Source organism: Micromesistius poutassou, assembly GCF_964030765.1.
Source record: "Micromesistius poutassou genome assembly, chromosome: 2".
Taxonomy (NCBI): Eukaryota; Metazoa; Chordata; class Actinopteri; order Gadiformes; family Gadidae; genus Micromesistius; species Micromesistius poutassou.
Window position 1 is genome coordinate 17,270,903 of NC_140272.1, and position 12,563 is coordinate 17,283,465.

The following is a 12,563-nucleotide window of genomic DNA, read 5'->3' on the forward strand; positions in this document are numbered from 1 at the left end:
TTTATATCTCCTAAAGCAAAGTTGCCGAGATGAATAAAGCATGACCAGCCAGGTCAGGGCTGTGTTCGGAAGCCTTCCAGAATATTTCCCTCTTTGTTTTCCAAGCTATTTTCTTAAGCCAGAAGAATTTTTTTTAAAAATTTTGATCAAAATAGAGATTTAAAACGGTTTTGAAATGGGTTTGTTAACGACCAATGTATCAGACGACTGCTCTGATGATCCATAGCTGGGTAAGTTCTGTCTGCACTGCCACATAACATTAGGCTGTTGTCTATTGATGGATATTAAGGGTGCAGAGTGTTGAAATTAGTGGCCTCTAGTATAATAGATGCCACTAAAGTAGTATAATAGCATATATTTATGAAATGAGCCACACACTGTGGCATTATACTATGTATCCTAGAAGCTTAACCCCTCTCAGATGCTCAACATCCATTGCCGCACAGACGGAGCTCCACACATCCACACGCATTCAGTTTGCGACCTCACAACTAGTTGCTACTAAATTGTATACATTGGACCTTTAAAGCACAATTCCGGTATTGTGAACATTGAGCCCCCTTTCTGGTTTGTCTAGGATGAAATAGAGAAATAGAGAATAGATCCTATGAAATTCTGACTATTGGTCCTGTCTCAGGTATTTGGCTCATTTAGAATCGCCCCTGCCTGCTTCAGAATGGCTGGCTACGTGCATGCATAAACCTGTCCTTAAAAAAAACCCTAAACGTTTGTTTTAAGAAATATGCAACTCACCGAGAGGTTAGTGGTGTTCGTTGATGTTCCAAATCAAGTATCGTAGCAAAATACAGTTTCTGTTTCTGTTTCTTGCACTCTTTATCTATTATTTGTAAATCCCATTGATTTCTTTTGGAAGACTCATTGCTCGTTGGCCGGAAATGGAAAAGGGGAGCTGTTTACATTTGGTTGTAGTCTTTTCACTCGGTTCTAGCCCTACTGTTGAGACGGAGAACTGAGCGAAAAGACTACAACCAAAAGTAAACAGCCAGCCAACACATTTCTGAAAACAAACGTTTAGGGTTGTTCTAAGGATAGGTTTATGCATGCCTGTAGCCAGCCATTCTGAAGCAGGCAGGGGCGATTCTAAATTAGCCAAATACCCGAGACAGGACCAATAGTCAACATTTCAGTGCCAACCACTCTATTTCATCCTAGAAAAACCAGAAAGAGGGGCTCAATGTTCACAATACTGGAATTGTCCTTTAACAGCAGAGTTGTATACAGTGAAAACACTGGGGAGGAAAGGGCACAAAAATGCAATTTCATATCCAAAGAGGGTGGCTGGTTGCAATCATTTTCAGACTGAAAAATAGGATCACAGGCCAAAGCAAAGAAACAGTTTGTTTACTGTCTAGGCTTTACACAGCCATCAGTACAGCCAACAACAATTAGATAGCAGCTACTTTTAAACCATCAACTTCTGATAGCAGTCAAATAACACAACCTATCTACACACTGGGCAATACCAGCCCTTAGGGTAGATTTAGTACACTTAATAGTGAGGATGGATCATTATTTGTCATGAAGGCAGAGCCTTCATGACAAATAATGATATAATAAACCACAATAGAAAAGTGTATAGATCCTTTATGAGTTCATCCATTGATCGCAGCCACACCTGTTTAGCAGAAAAAACGTCTTGCAGAAGAGAGGGCTGCTGCAGAATCTTTATTCCTTCTGGGAAACAGAGTGCAGGGAAGCAGAACCAGTAGTAGAAATGGTATTTCTTCAAATCCTATGGAGTGGAGAGGTAGACAGAAAGAAAAAAAAAACAATAGAAAAAAAGTAAGACAGAATATGGGCAGGAAAATAGACAATGAGATAGAACGATCAAACTAAACAACAAATCCAATATCTAAAGATATACGCACAGCAAAGGTAAGCAGAAGGAATTTGCAGAGAACTGAAGGGTCCTTCATCGCAGCCCCAGACTGAATCGCATCCCATATCTGGAAAAGATTAATTGAAAAACAAGCTTAGCAGACATGTAACACCTATAAAATAATAATTTAGCTTCAATAAATCAACATGACATTTTCTTGTGGCCTTATTTAATCAAATGAAAATAAAGGAAATAGCTACCATGAAATTGAGGTTACAACCTGAACCCGGTGGATAAGAGTGATGAATTTGACATTCACTTCAGTGAACTTCACTGCATACGTGTGTGACCAGTGTATACAATGTGATGATTCCTTACCTCTTGAGCCTGTTTCTCCAGCAGACCTTTCTTATCTGTGGTCTTGAAGGCATCCAGGGTGTTGGTGTTGTATAGAGTTCCTACAGCTGGACAGCAGCGCGCTGGGGTTCTTCCATCCCTGAGTGACGAGGCAATTACTCATGTTTACGACGTGCTACATTACGTATAAACATCAGAATAACAGCAGGAATTTACACAACTATGTATAGAAATGTATTGCAATGATCAAACCTAATCTAATCTAGTTATTAAATTTACAAATTGGTTGACACATGCAGTGTAGTTGATGTGTGAAAATGACTGTATAAATGGTCACTATAATATACTGCATAAATGGGCACCGTAACTAGTTACTTACTTGGTCATCATGAAGGAAAATAAACTGTATTGAGAAACAATTTCTCGGTGCATTGTGCATTCTTCATAAAATAAATATCAACATTTTAGGAAAGTTACTTAAAATAATATAACTTACACATCAAATGCACTGAACTCTAAAGTGAGACGTGTAGGCAAGCTGATTGGGTCACCTGTAGAAAGCAGGAAAAAAAAAAAAAAAAGGATATTTCACAAGACAGGACATTTCCTCATATTCCAGCTATAGAATATGTTCTAATTTCCACTCCTCAAATTATAAAATATTCAAAAAAGAAAGCCAATTCATACAATGCATAGCTTAACTATTGCACCTCAGCTCACCATTATAGTAGTAACCTTTGATACATTTGGGGCTTTCATCCAGCCTGTAGTCATTGAGTTTTTTCTGAGTGAGCTGGTGCCAGAAGCCCGCCTCCAAAGCGCTGCAGAAGGGAGCGAACTGCAACTTTGTGTCCACTGGAGAAGACCCTGCTTCACCAGAGCTGGACGCCATTGAAAATGTTCTAATGGGCTAAGTTAACCAAGCTGGAAGGAAACACATTTTACTGATTAGTGGTTACCATGCAATAATGAAACTTGCCATAGCTTCATGGATTTAAAAAAAAGAAAAGACGTAGATGTATCATGAAGAACTGTAACTTCCTCTTATTGAGTCAGTTGAACGGATTGAATCACAATTATGAAAATGTCATGACATGTCATGTCAAGATACATTACTTTTTATGCCCCTTAGCTCAACAGACCACAATCAAAAGCGAGATCACACTTTAACAGAAGTTGTACATGATTAAGAAATACCCCCTTAAAATAGCTAGCTTTGTATTATTTGTCATGAAATAATAAGTCTGGCTTTTTGTACCCTACCCTGTTCTACAAAAGTCACAGTAAACAACTGAAAATCTACAAAACACGCAATATGGTGGGCCGGTTCTGTTACATAATGATTAGGTACTGACTAGCTGCTGGGTATGTGTGGTAATGTGATTAATGGGTGAAGACACATTATTGTGACAAAAAGCAGTATCATAATGACAGCTACCGTGACGTTTGTTTCACATCAACAGCAGGTTAAATGGATTAAGAATCTTGATCCCAACTCTGTAATACGCAAAAACAGCAAGAAAAGCTATTTTCCCGAAATATCCGTTCATATATTGAGACCTATAGACGCCACTACCCCATATAATGTACACTTACCCAAAGTATCACTTCCTTGTTGAGATCATGTGACCGGAGCGTCGCATCAATAAAGCAGTGCAGTCTGGGAAGTCTGGATGACAGCCAAGTTGTGGCTAACAACATTAGCTCATCTGACGTTTAGTATGCATTTCACGGAGCGTGCACCATTGAATAAACCACAAAATACCAAAACAAAAACAAGAAGGCGAAAACAAAAAAGCAAGAGAATACCGACAAGAACCTGTACGCGCCGCTTCTTTTCATTTGGACTAGATGGGGGGTGCTCTTGGTGTACGGAATGTAGTCTAACGTTACCTCTACCTTGACATGATCTCTCACAACCTGAACAAGAATGAGACAATGCGAAACCACTACTTGAAGTGTCTCAATCTTATGAATGAATTATAATTTAGTAATGTCGTATTCCCAAATGAAGAATACCGTAGGCTGCTGCTTCAGTTTAGCAAGTGCAGGCGCGGAGCAGTTTCAGCTTATCTGACAACATTTCTTCCATTCAAGTTAGGTCACTTTCTGCTGCGACGTCATTGGCTGATCGGAAATGTGGACTACAAGGTGGTTGACTTGAAACAGCTGTCTATGCCGTTGAGTTGGCTTAGATTTGGCTGACATTCTATACTAATGTTAAAGTATTTTTTAATATAATGTAAAACCAATGTATATAATAAGTGTAGGCTATTCACTGATCAATCTGATTAGAAAAGAGTAGCCCCAATAAAATCCTGCAAAATCCATAATGTGTCCCAAGACAATCCTTTTAACCGTCGCATTTTAATGAATTGGCAGGCTTGATGGGAAAGTTAACCGGCTGTGTTTATTTGGCTGCATGCTTGTCTGTTCTGGACGAAATGCAAAGCACACAGAATACATCGTCGTACGGGTATCAAGGTCTTGGTCATCAGATTATCTGCTCCTATTTTGTTTCCAGTCGTCCCCGGCTAGTAGCTACCCGCATAACACAGAATGATGACCTCATCCTAAGAGTTATATGTTGAAAACTGCTGTTGCTTAAATAAAGAGCAAATGCTCTGTGCTTACTACGTGTGTTTGTATAGTACGCACCTATTTGTGTATTGCTAATTGCCATCACAGCCACCAATCCATGCATTAGAAAACTATGCACACGCACGCACGCACGCACGCACACACACACGCACGCGCGCGCGCGCGTATTCATGCATGCATGCTCACGCAGTTTTTTTGCCTCAATGGAAAATCATAACATATCTACAGAAATATTGTGCTATACTTGGCCGGGCTTACAGATTTACAGGAGGCGACAGAATTCGTATATTTTTCTGTTTTTTTCTTACAAAGTTTAATTTTTTCCATTAAATTCATCTATGGACCACAAATTGGTTAACATTAAAACAATGGGGTTTATTGATTTCAAATCATTATATTTTCCTTCCAGCAGGTCAATAAAATCCCTAATATGTAGACACTTGTACATTATTTATGAATGATTGATAAATATAGTAAATCAAACCATATCCTATCCAGCTGGTGAGGGTGTGCTTTCTAGAGTCCAAGTCAAACGATAATTTCAAACCAACCTTTAGTGTCCTCTGCATTGAGCAGTCCACACATCAAAATTAAAAAAATGTTGGACAACACCTAGAAGAGATATCTTTCAAAAACATCCCCACACTTGAAACACCAAGTTTATTAAACATTGTTAAACACAAATTGCTAATTACAATTTGAGCAACCTTTTGTGAGGCGCTCCCTCTTTGAAAAGGTAAAACCAAGGATGCACACCAGATCCATGACATGGCATTAGATACATACTGAGGGACGGTATGTATACGTTTACAAAAATATTGAGGATAAATAGTATTTATTGACACCAAAAACCTTGGAAAATATTATACAAATGATTTGTATAGACCTCTGAAGAATAAGTCCCGCCTCCAAGGCTCCGGTTCCCTCGGTCAAATGTCTATGGGAAATAACATGGGGTTTTTGAATGATCGTACATAACAAACTCTGTAGGTGGCGGAGAAGTAAGTAGACATTTGACCGAGGGAACCGGGAGCCTCGGAGGTGGGACCTATTCTTCAGAGGTCTATACACTTCAATACCCTGTTAGGATGTTGTGAAACTTGTCTCACACATTTGAGTCCCTTTGCCTTTTACAAAGTAAATACAATACATCGTCTGGAGGCTTATAATTTAACTGACGACTCAAAAGTAACAAAAACAGGTTTCAATCACAGTGTCTCTTATCATGTATCTCAAGGGGCCAGACTTAATCACTTAATAAGCCTAACACTTTGGTTTTAGCTTAAAATGTTATTGAGCCTAATCTTCCATTGCAATATTATATGGCACTATAGAGCGAAAGAAATAATATATATATATATATGACATTTGTTCGTATTTGTATTTTACTATTCTTAAGCTGTCATGGAAAAAGTACATTCAATATATAATTTCTTTTTGCTATTTACACTTTTTACAATTCCAAGCCATTTTGTATATCTAGACTTCATCCAGTCATTATTTATAGGCACAAGTAAGCATTTTTTTGCAGGCACGATAAGCTCTTATAAATGCTCAGGTATATGTAGAATACTTTTGAAAACTTTTTTAAAGTTGCCGTTGCACAGAGGGTATATAAAGGGGTTAAGCGTTGAGTTTATGTATCCGAGCCATATAGTGAACATATGCAGATCATGGTGCACACACCTCTGACAGAATGCCATGACCATGAAAGCTATAAAATAGGGTATCCAACACAACAGGAATGCCGCGATTATAAAGCCCAGCTGCTTAGCTGCCTTATGCTCTTTGCGGATTCTAAGTGACTGGATCCGCAGACGTGATTGGTCAACAAAACGTTGCCAGGTCTGTTTCATTGTCACACCGTTGGCTGGGTTTGACGTGTTCTCCTGACTGGTTTCCTCAAACGAGGGGGTTGACTGACTAACATCTTTGTTGTACATTACAGTAGTGTACTGCTTTACCTTTGGTAGATGGCCTAAGTCAAATTCGCCACTTACCGAGTTTGGCACTGCAACCCGACACTCGTTTATGGATAGGTAGTGTTTAATGTCATTACGCTCATCTAAACATGCTATACAAGCTGACCCCCCCGGCAGACTTGGAAGAGGCGTCGCGTGGGTCTGCTTCTGTTCAGGAGCCGGAGAACTCCTGTTGTTCTTTCTCGATATTTGTTCCCTTGTCATCATGAGCATTGACCTCTGAGCACTTTCCTTTCGAGATTCGGGATTTGCTTGGAATGGTTTTGCCATTTCTTCGAGAGAATATCTTTGATCAAGGGTGTTATGGTCCAACAAGTGGTCAATCTTAGTATATCTACCTAAAGGGTCTTTGTTTTTCATTGGTGATTTGCAAGCTCTAACCTCCGGGTTCAGAGCGCTATGATCTATCTCATTATCGCCAAATGAATCGGTTGGATGGACAATCCTCTCTCTCTCTCTCAGATGTTGCCTGACTGCAAAGTAGATGTGCGTGTAGAACAACAGCATTAAAATAGAGGGCACATAGAAGTTGAATATAGCAGTAATCACTTTGAACCATGTAACAAAGCGAAAATCTGTATCACATTTATTCTCATCCTCTGGTTTGAGGTCCACGGGGGTGAACCATCTCCATCCTAAAATAGGAACAATCCACATCATCGACAGCAGCCAGGCTCCAGAGATCATGAGACACGCCCGTCCCCTCGTTCTATACTTTAGGTACTTCAAAGGCTGCCTGACCGACCGATAGCGATCCAAACACAAAATGAAGAGGTTGAAAATGGAGGCTGTGCTGGCCACGTAATCCATGATGAGCCAAAACTGGCAGACTGCACGGCCCAGCAGCCACTCGTCCTTCAGCAGGTACACCAGGTTCAGAGGCATCACTGTGGCGCCCACTATCAAGTCAGCCACAGAGAGGCTGGCGATGTACAGGTTCCCTACAGTGTGCAGGCTCTTCTCCCTCCTGACGGCATAGAGGACCAGAAGGTTCATGAGGACCGTCAACAGAGACACCAGCCCCAGGAACACTCCCAGAGCTGTGCTGTACACATAGTCCTGCAGGGACAACGTCTCATTGCTCTTGGTGTCATTGTGGAGGTGATGTTGTTGGTGGAGAACACTCCAGTTGTGGACGGCGTTGTAGTTGCCACTGCTGAGGTGGAGGCGATCTGGAGAAGCTGCAAAGCCAGGTTCCATCATGGTAGTCTGGGGGTGGGTGGGTGCAGACTGCCCCCTCACGTCACATCAACACCTGGGGTTAGTCTTTCCAAGCATCCCTCCACCACGCCAGAGGGTTCAGTCAGCCTGAGGATTAGTCAGGCGCAGCACTGCTTACATTAGGCCCTGTGAATCCAGCTTGTTGTGAATCAGCCAGCCGTGTTGCAATTGGAAATGACTCCCCTATGCTTGATCGAGGAAATGTGTTTTCACAATCCAAACAGTTACAGCCTAGGAAAATAGAAGGGAAAAAAAGACAGACAGGAACACACAGTGAGTACAAGTAACATATCAAGGACTGTAGCACTGGAGACTGGAGCAAAAGATCCATAAGATGTGTAGTGTATAGAGCTATGACTATGTGTCTCCGAAGAACCTATGATCAATTCTAGGAAAGAAGTGCTTACAAATCAGGAAGTAGAAATGGAGGGTTGCTGTGGTTGTAATCTTTATGGTTATCATATTTTGGAAGTAGACTGACCAGCTTCAATAAAAGCTCGATAGTAGCAGTATAAATGTGCTTTGTGTTTACTTGCGCCTCTGCAAACAGATTGCAGATTCACCTCAAATCAAGTGTTATCATGTGACACATCTCTTTATCCTGATAATAATACACTTACTGTGTTCTACTAGTTACAAAGAGAAAAAGGTTGCTATAGTGATGCTGTGCGAATTATATCCAGAGCAGATGCCTTTACAATGCCATTATCAACATATTTCCACAAAATATATAATGTCAGATCACACTGTGTGGGTCTATATTTCAGATAGCCAAAAACATTGGAGAGCCAAATTCATATGAGGTTTATTTAATTAACTTATAATATGTTTAATTCCCTTCACATTTATTTTATGACTCATTGCAAACTAACTTATTGATTATGTTAGGTCATATGGCGTTATTCTCTTATCTTCGTTAAGCTGTCTGTGTTTCTGTCCGTCCGTCTGTCTGTCTGTCTCTTTCTATCTAGCCATATTGCTATCTATCTACCATCTCTCATTCCCCTCTCTCTCTTGCCTTCTTCTTTCATCTCTGTCACTCCATCTCAATCCCCCCTTTCCCCCCCTTCTATCTACAGTATCTCTCTCCCCCTCTCTCTCTCACTCTCACACTCTCTTCCACACTGCATCATGACCACACTGGCCAACATGTCTGATGATCCTTACGCAGAAGTAGGAGTGTGGACAGGGACACCATGCTGTCGAGTGTCGTTTCTCTAACAGCAACACCAGTGGCAAAGTGAGTCCCATTGAGCTGCACAGTTAGCCTAGTCGTGTCTTCACATGGAACAATGAGAATATGCTCAATATCTTTGCTCAGACGAGTCAGTCCTTTTATCACAGCAAGTCATGAAGCGGCTCATACATAACTTATTTTACTACTTGTTTCGTGCACCACATCTGTTAGGAAGACTATAACTAATATTTGAGTATGAATGACATTTTATTTTTTATACTATGAAGATGAATTAACATTGCCAATTTAATCTATATGGAGTCGAGGTTCTTGTCCAAAACCAGTGATTCTGTGAGTACTGCTCACGGTCATGCTATGACCATCGGTGCATTGCTATGCACGGCCATTCTCTGACTGGTTAATTTCTACTTTCAGTTCGGCCTCTCAGTGGTTTCAGTCACTTGGGGTCTTCAATGGAAATGACACCAAACCGAAAAACTTTGGATTTTTGGAGGATTTATCCCCAGATAATAGGGAATTTTCTGTATTATTATGTCTCTAACATTAAACTTTATCAGGAAAATACATTATTTGATAGCTGAACTTTAATAAATCAGGCATTATAGGCACATACATGTACTGATGATATTAAATGATCTTAGTTAACATAAAGTTAGCAAATCAAAAGATATAAGGAGACGAGAGAGAGAGAGAGAGAGAGAGAGAGAGAGAGAGAGAGAGAGAGAGAGAGAGAGAGAGAGAGAGAGAGAGAGAGAGAGAGAAAGAGAGAGAGAGAGAGAGAGAGAGAGAGAGAAATAGGGAGTTATATTTTAAGTGTCTTAATGTGACTACTACGTGACATTTGGCCCAACCAGTGCGCAGAAAGCTATGATGCATCATGTTTGATGAAATAGTCTTCATGCTTGATTAAGATTAACATTATGTTATTAGGCTAGATCCAGATTACAAATACTACTACAGATTACTAATACTTTGAAATAGTTTTCTTCCCTTGGTCACTTAGTTTTTCTCTCCATTGCAAGGGCATGCAACTGCTTCATCATATTTCTCACTTGGAGGGGCATCTAAGAGGGCACTTCATCTGTATGTTTCATCCGAAATGCACCTGGAGGGAACCTCATGTTTGTCACATTGTAGGGGTACCTATATGACACTACATCACATTTTCTCTACTGGAGGGGCCACCATTAGGAAACGTCCCCACACACTCCAGCATGTAGGGCCCGCCTTTTCTGCACTGCATAACATTTGACCCTCTGTAGGGGCCCTTCTTGGGTACATAATTGGGCACGTCATGTTTTGTCCCCTGTAGCAGTACCCTGCATCCCATGTTCTCTACTAGAACGCCGACACCGTCATGAAGGGGCGGCACAGAGGGCCCTTCATAAGGACACCCTTCTCCACCCCCACGGACCATGTTGTCTGCTCTAGAATGGCCCTCATTAGGACAATTTAGCAATTTGCTCCGCTATAGAGGGCACATCATCATCATTTATTGCATGAAGGGCAACCCTAGGGAGCACTCAATAGTTTTGTTCTCTGTGAAGGACAGCCGATAGGACACCTGCTCTTGATTTCGTTAATCTAGACGACCCTTTAGCAACACTTTTTCCACCATGGGGGCGCCAGGGGGGGCCGGACTACGTTATGACCCCGACTGAGGAGGGATGAGCCAGAGAAAGAGAGAGAAAGCAGGATGTACAGAACAAATAAAGGCATTGTTTCTCAAATTGTATTTAAAGAAACAACCAAGTTGTTGTTGACCGTCATGAGGATGGTATTTGTATGTATAATTGTGTGTGGGAGGGTCTGCATCTCAAGAATACATGAAAGAGGGCCCTGGTAGATTACCCTGTCCCAAATGGTGTATGGTTAAACTCAGTGTAGTGTACAAAAAGCATTTTATGGATCGCCGGGATGTGGGTGAGGTTCTGCCTTGGAGCGTTAGGTGGGATAAATCACTTATCAGGCTCAGATCAGGTCAATGACTGTACCAAAGTGTGTAATCTAAGGGAGCGTAGCCTGCTATGACTACACTTGTGCTTAGCCATACCTGGTGCTGTATGAAGTGAGACTCAGATGGACCCAAACCACACTGGAAAAAGTCTGGGCGATTGGATGATGGTAAACCACATCACACATAAGCTGATAATATTTCTGATATCACAAACCACACTATTACCATCCTCATCATTACACCCATCATTAAATTATTTGTATTTGTGAGTTCAGGAAAACATTTCCAAATCAATCCTGGCCCCCTTCCATATAGCCCATATCTTCTGTTTGGCTCCCCCCCCCCCCTCCCCTTCTCCTCCTCCCAATCCTCCTCCTTCTCCTCCCACTCCTCCAACTCATTTACCTCTTCCTCCTCTTCACCCTGACATTTGGAATGAGAAAGGTATAGAACACACTCAAAGGCCCCAAACTGCCCTTACAGAGAGCTTGCGGATCCAAGGTTGTGTACACACAGACGCTATGCACTGCTTGTCAACATAACACATTTTCCTTGGCTGTCTTCCAACTTCTTATCTTTAGTGGATCACTATGCCCTCTGCCCTGAACTACTTCACAGATCCCCATCGATTTCATTGTAATGCTGCCTAGCAATTCGTTTCATGACACTGTCAAGAATGCAGAGTTCTCTGCGGAGTTCTCTTGTATGCCTATATGTATAGGCAACCATATTGAATCAAATCCATGTCAATATGGAATCATTCTTACTTATTCATTCAAGGCAAGGACATGTTTTGATATATTTGTAGCTGTACAGCCTAGATTGTCTATTTGAAAATTGTTTTTATAATAATCAAAAATGTTATTCTCACTTCAAATTATGTGATGGTAGCATAATCTAAAGTAGGCCTACCATTCTTAAGCTGTCACAAAACCTCTCTGTTGTGTATCTGGTGTGCATAACGATCTCACCCTGTGTTCATAGGTTTTTTTCCCCTACGTCTTAAAATAACACAACTGTTTATAGTCACTCACCGAATTGACTCATTCTACTGGAAATTGATTCACCTCGAGTCGTCAACCAAAACTGAAACTGTGATCATGCACGTACATATTTGGCTTTTTATCGCCAGAATAGGCCTACACAATAAACTAATCAACCAAGATGACTGTAATTACCATTGGGCTAATGCCATTGGTGTGATTATGAAAGGGCGGATACACAGCGTTAATTATGATGTTGTGGGCTATAGCTTTTATATAAAACAGTAGAGCTTTCCTTCAGAACGAAATCCACCTGTTCACTACAATCTCCGATTACAAACTTTCCCTTCTTTTGGTCTGAAGTCCAAATTCTAAATCCATAGCGCCTGGTAAGTATACCTTCATAAAATACAGAGGCAGGGCT

General features: G+C 40.9%; 2 protein-coding genes across 3 annotated transcripts in view; both read right to left on the reverse strand.

The window, feature by feature from the left end:
- The window catches only part of atg7 (ATG7 autophagy related 7 homolog), a 41,722-nt gene extending 37,447 nt beyond the window's left edge, over nt 1–4,275 (reverse strand). Inside the window, exons 1-6 of one of the 2 annotated variants that reach the window (XM_084464761.1) lie at nt 3,794–4,275; nt 2,918–3,121; nt 2,694–2,748; nt 2,219–2,336; nt 1,890–1,967; nt 1,637–1,753 (exon numbers count right to left, since the gene is read on the reverse strand). In XM_084464761.1, coding sequence (XP_084320887.1) covers nt 1,637–1,753; nt 1,890–1,967; nt 2,219–2,336; nt 2,694–2,748; nt 2,918–3,089 — 540 coding nt within the window. In that variant the 5' untranslated portion in view covers nt 3,090–3,121; nt 3,794–4,275. Of the gene's footprint in view, nt 1–1,636; nt 1,754–1,889; nt 1,968–2,218; nt 2,337–2,693; nt 2,749–2,917; nt 3,122–3,635; nt 3,774–3,793 lie in introns of those variants that run through there. The other variant, XM_084464762.1, reaches the window with a different exon arrangement.
- A 1,624-nt stretch (nt 4,276–5,899) lies between these two features.
- hrh1 (histamine receptor H1) overlaps nt 5,900–12,563 on the reverse strand; it is a 6,867-nt gene continuing 203 nt past the window's right edge. The window contains exon 2 of the mRNA XM_084464045.1: nt 5,900–8,232. Coding sequence (XP_084320171.1) covers nt 6,343–7,983 — 1,641 coding nt within the window. The 5' untranslated portion in view covers nt 7,984–8,232 and the 3' untranslated portion in view covers nt 5,900–6,342. The remainder of the gene's footprint in view (nt 8,233–12,563) is intronic.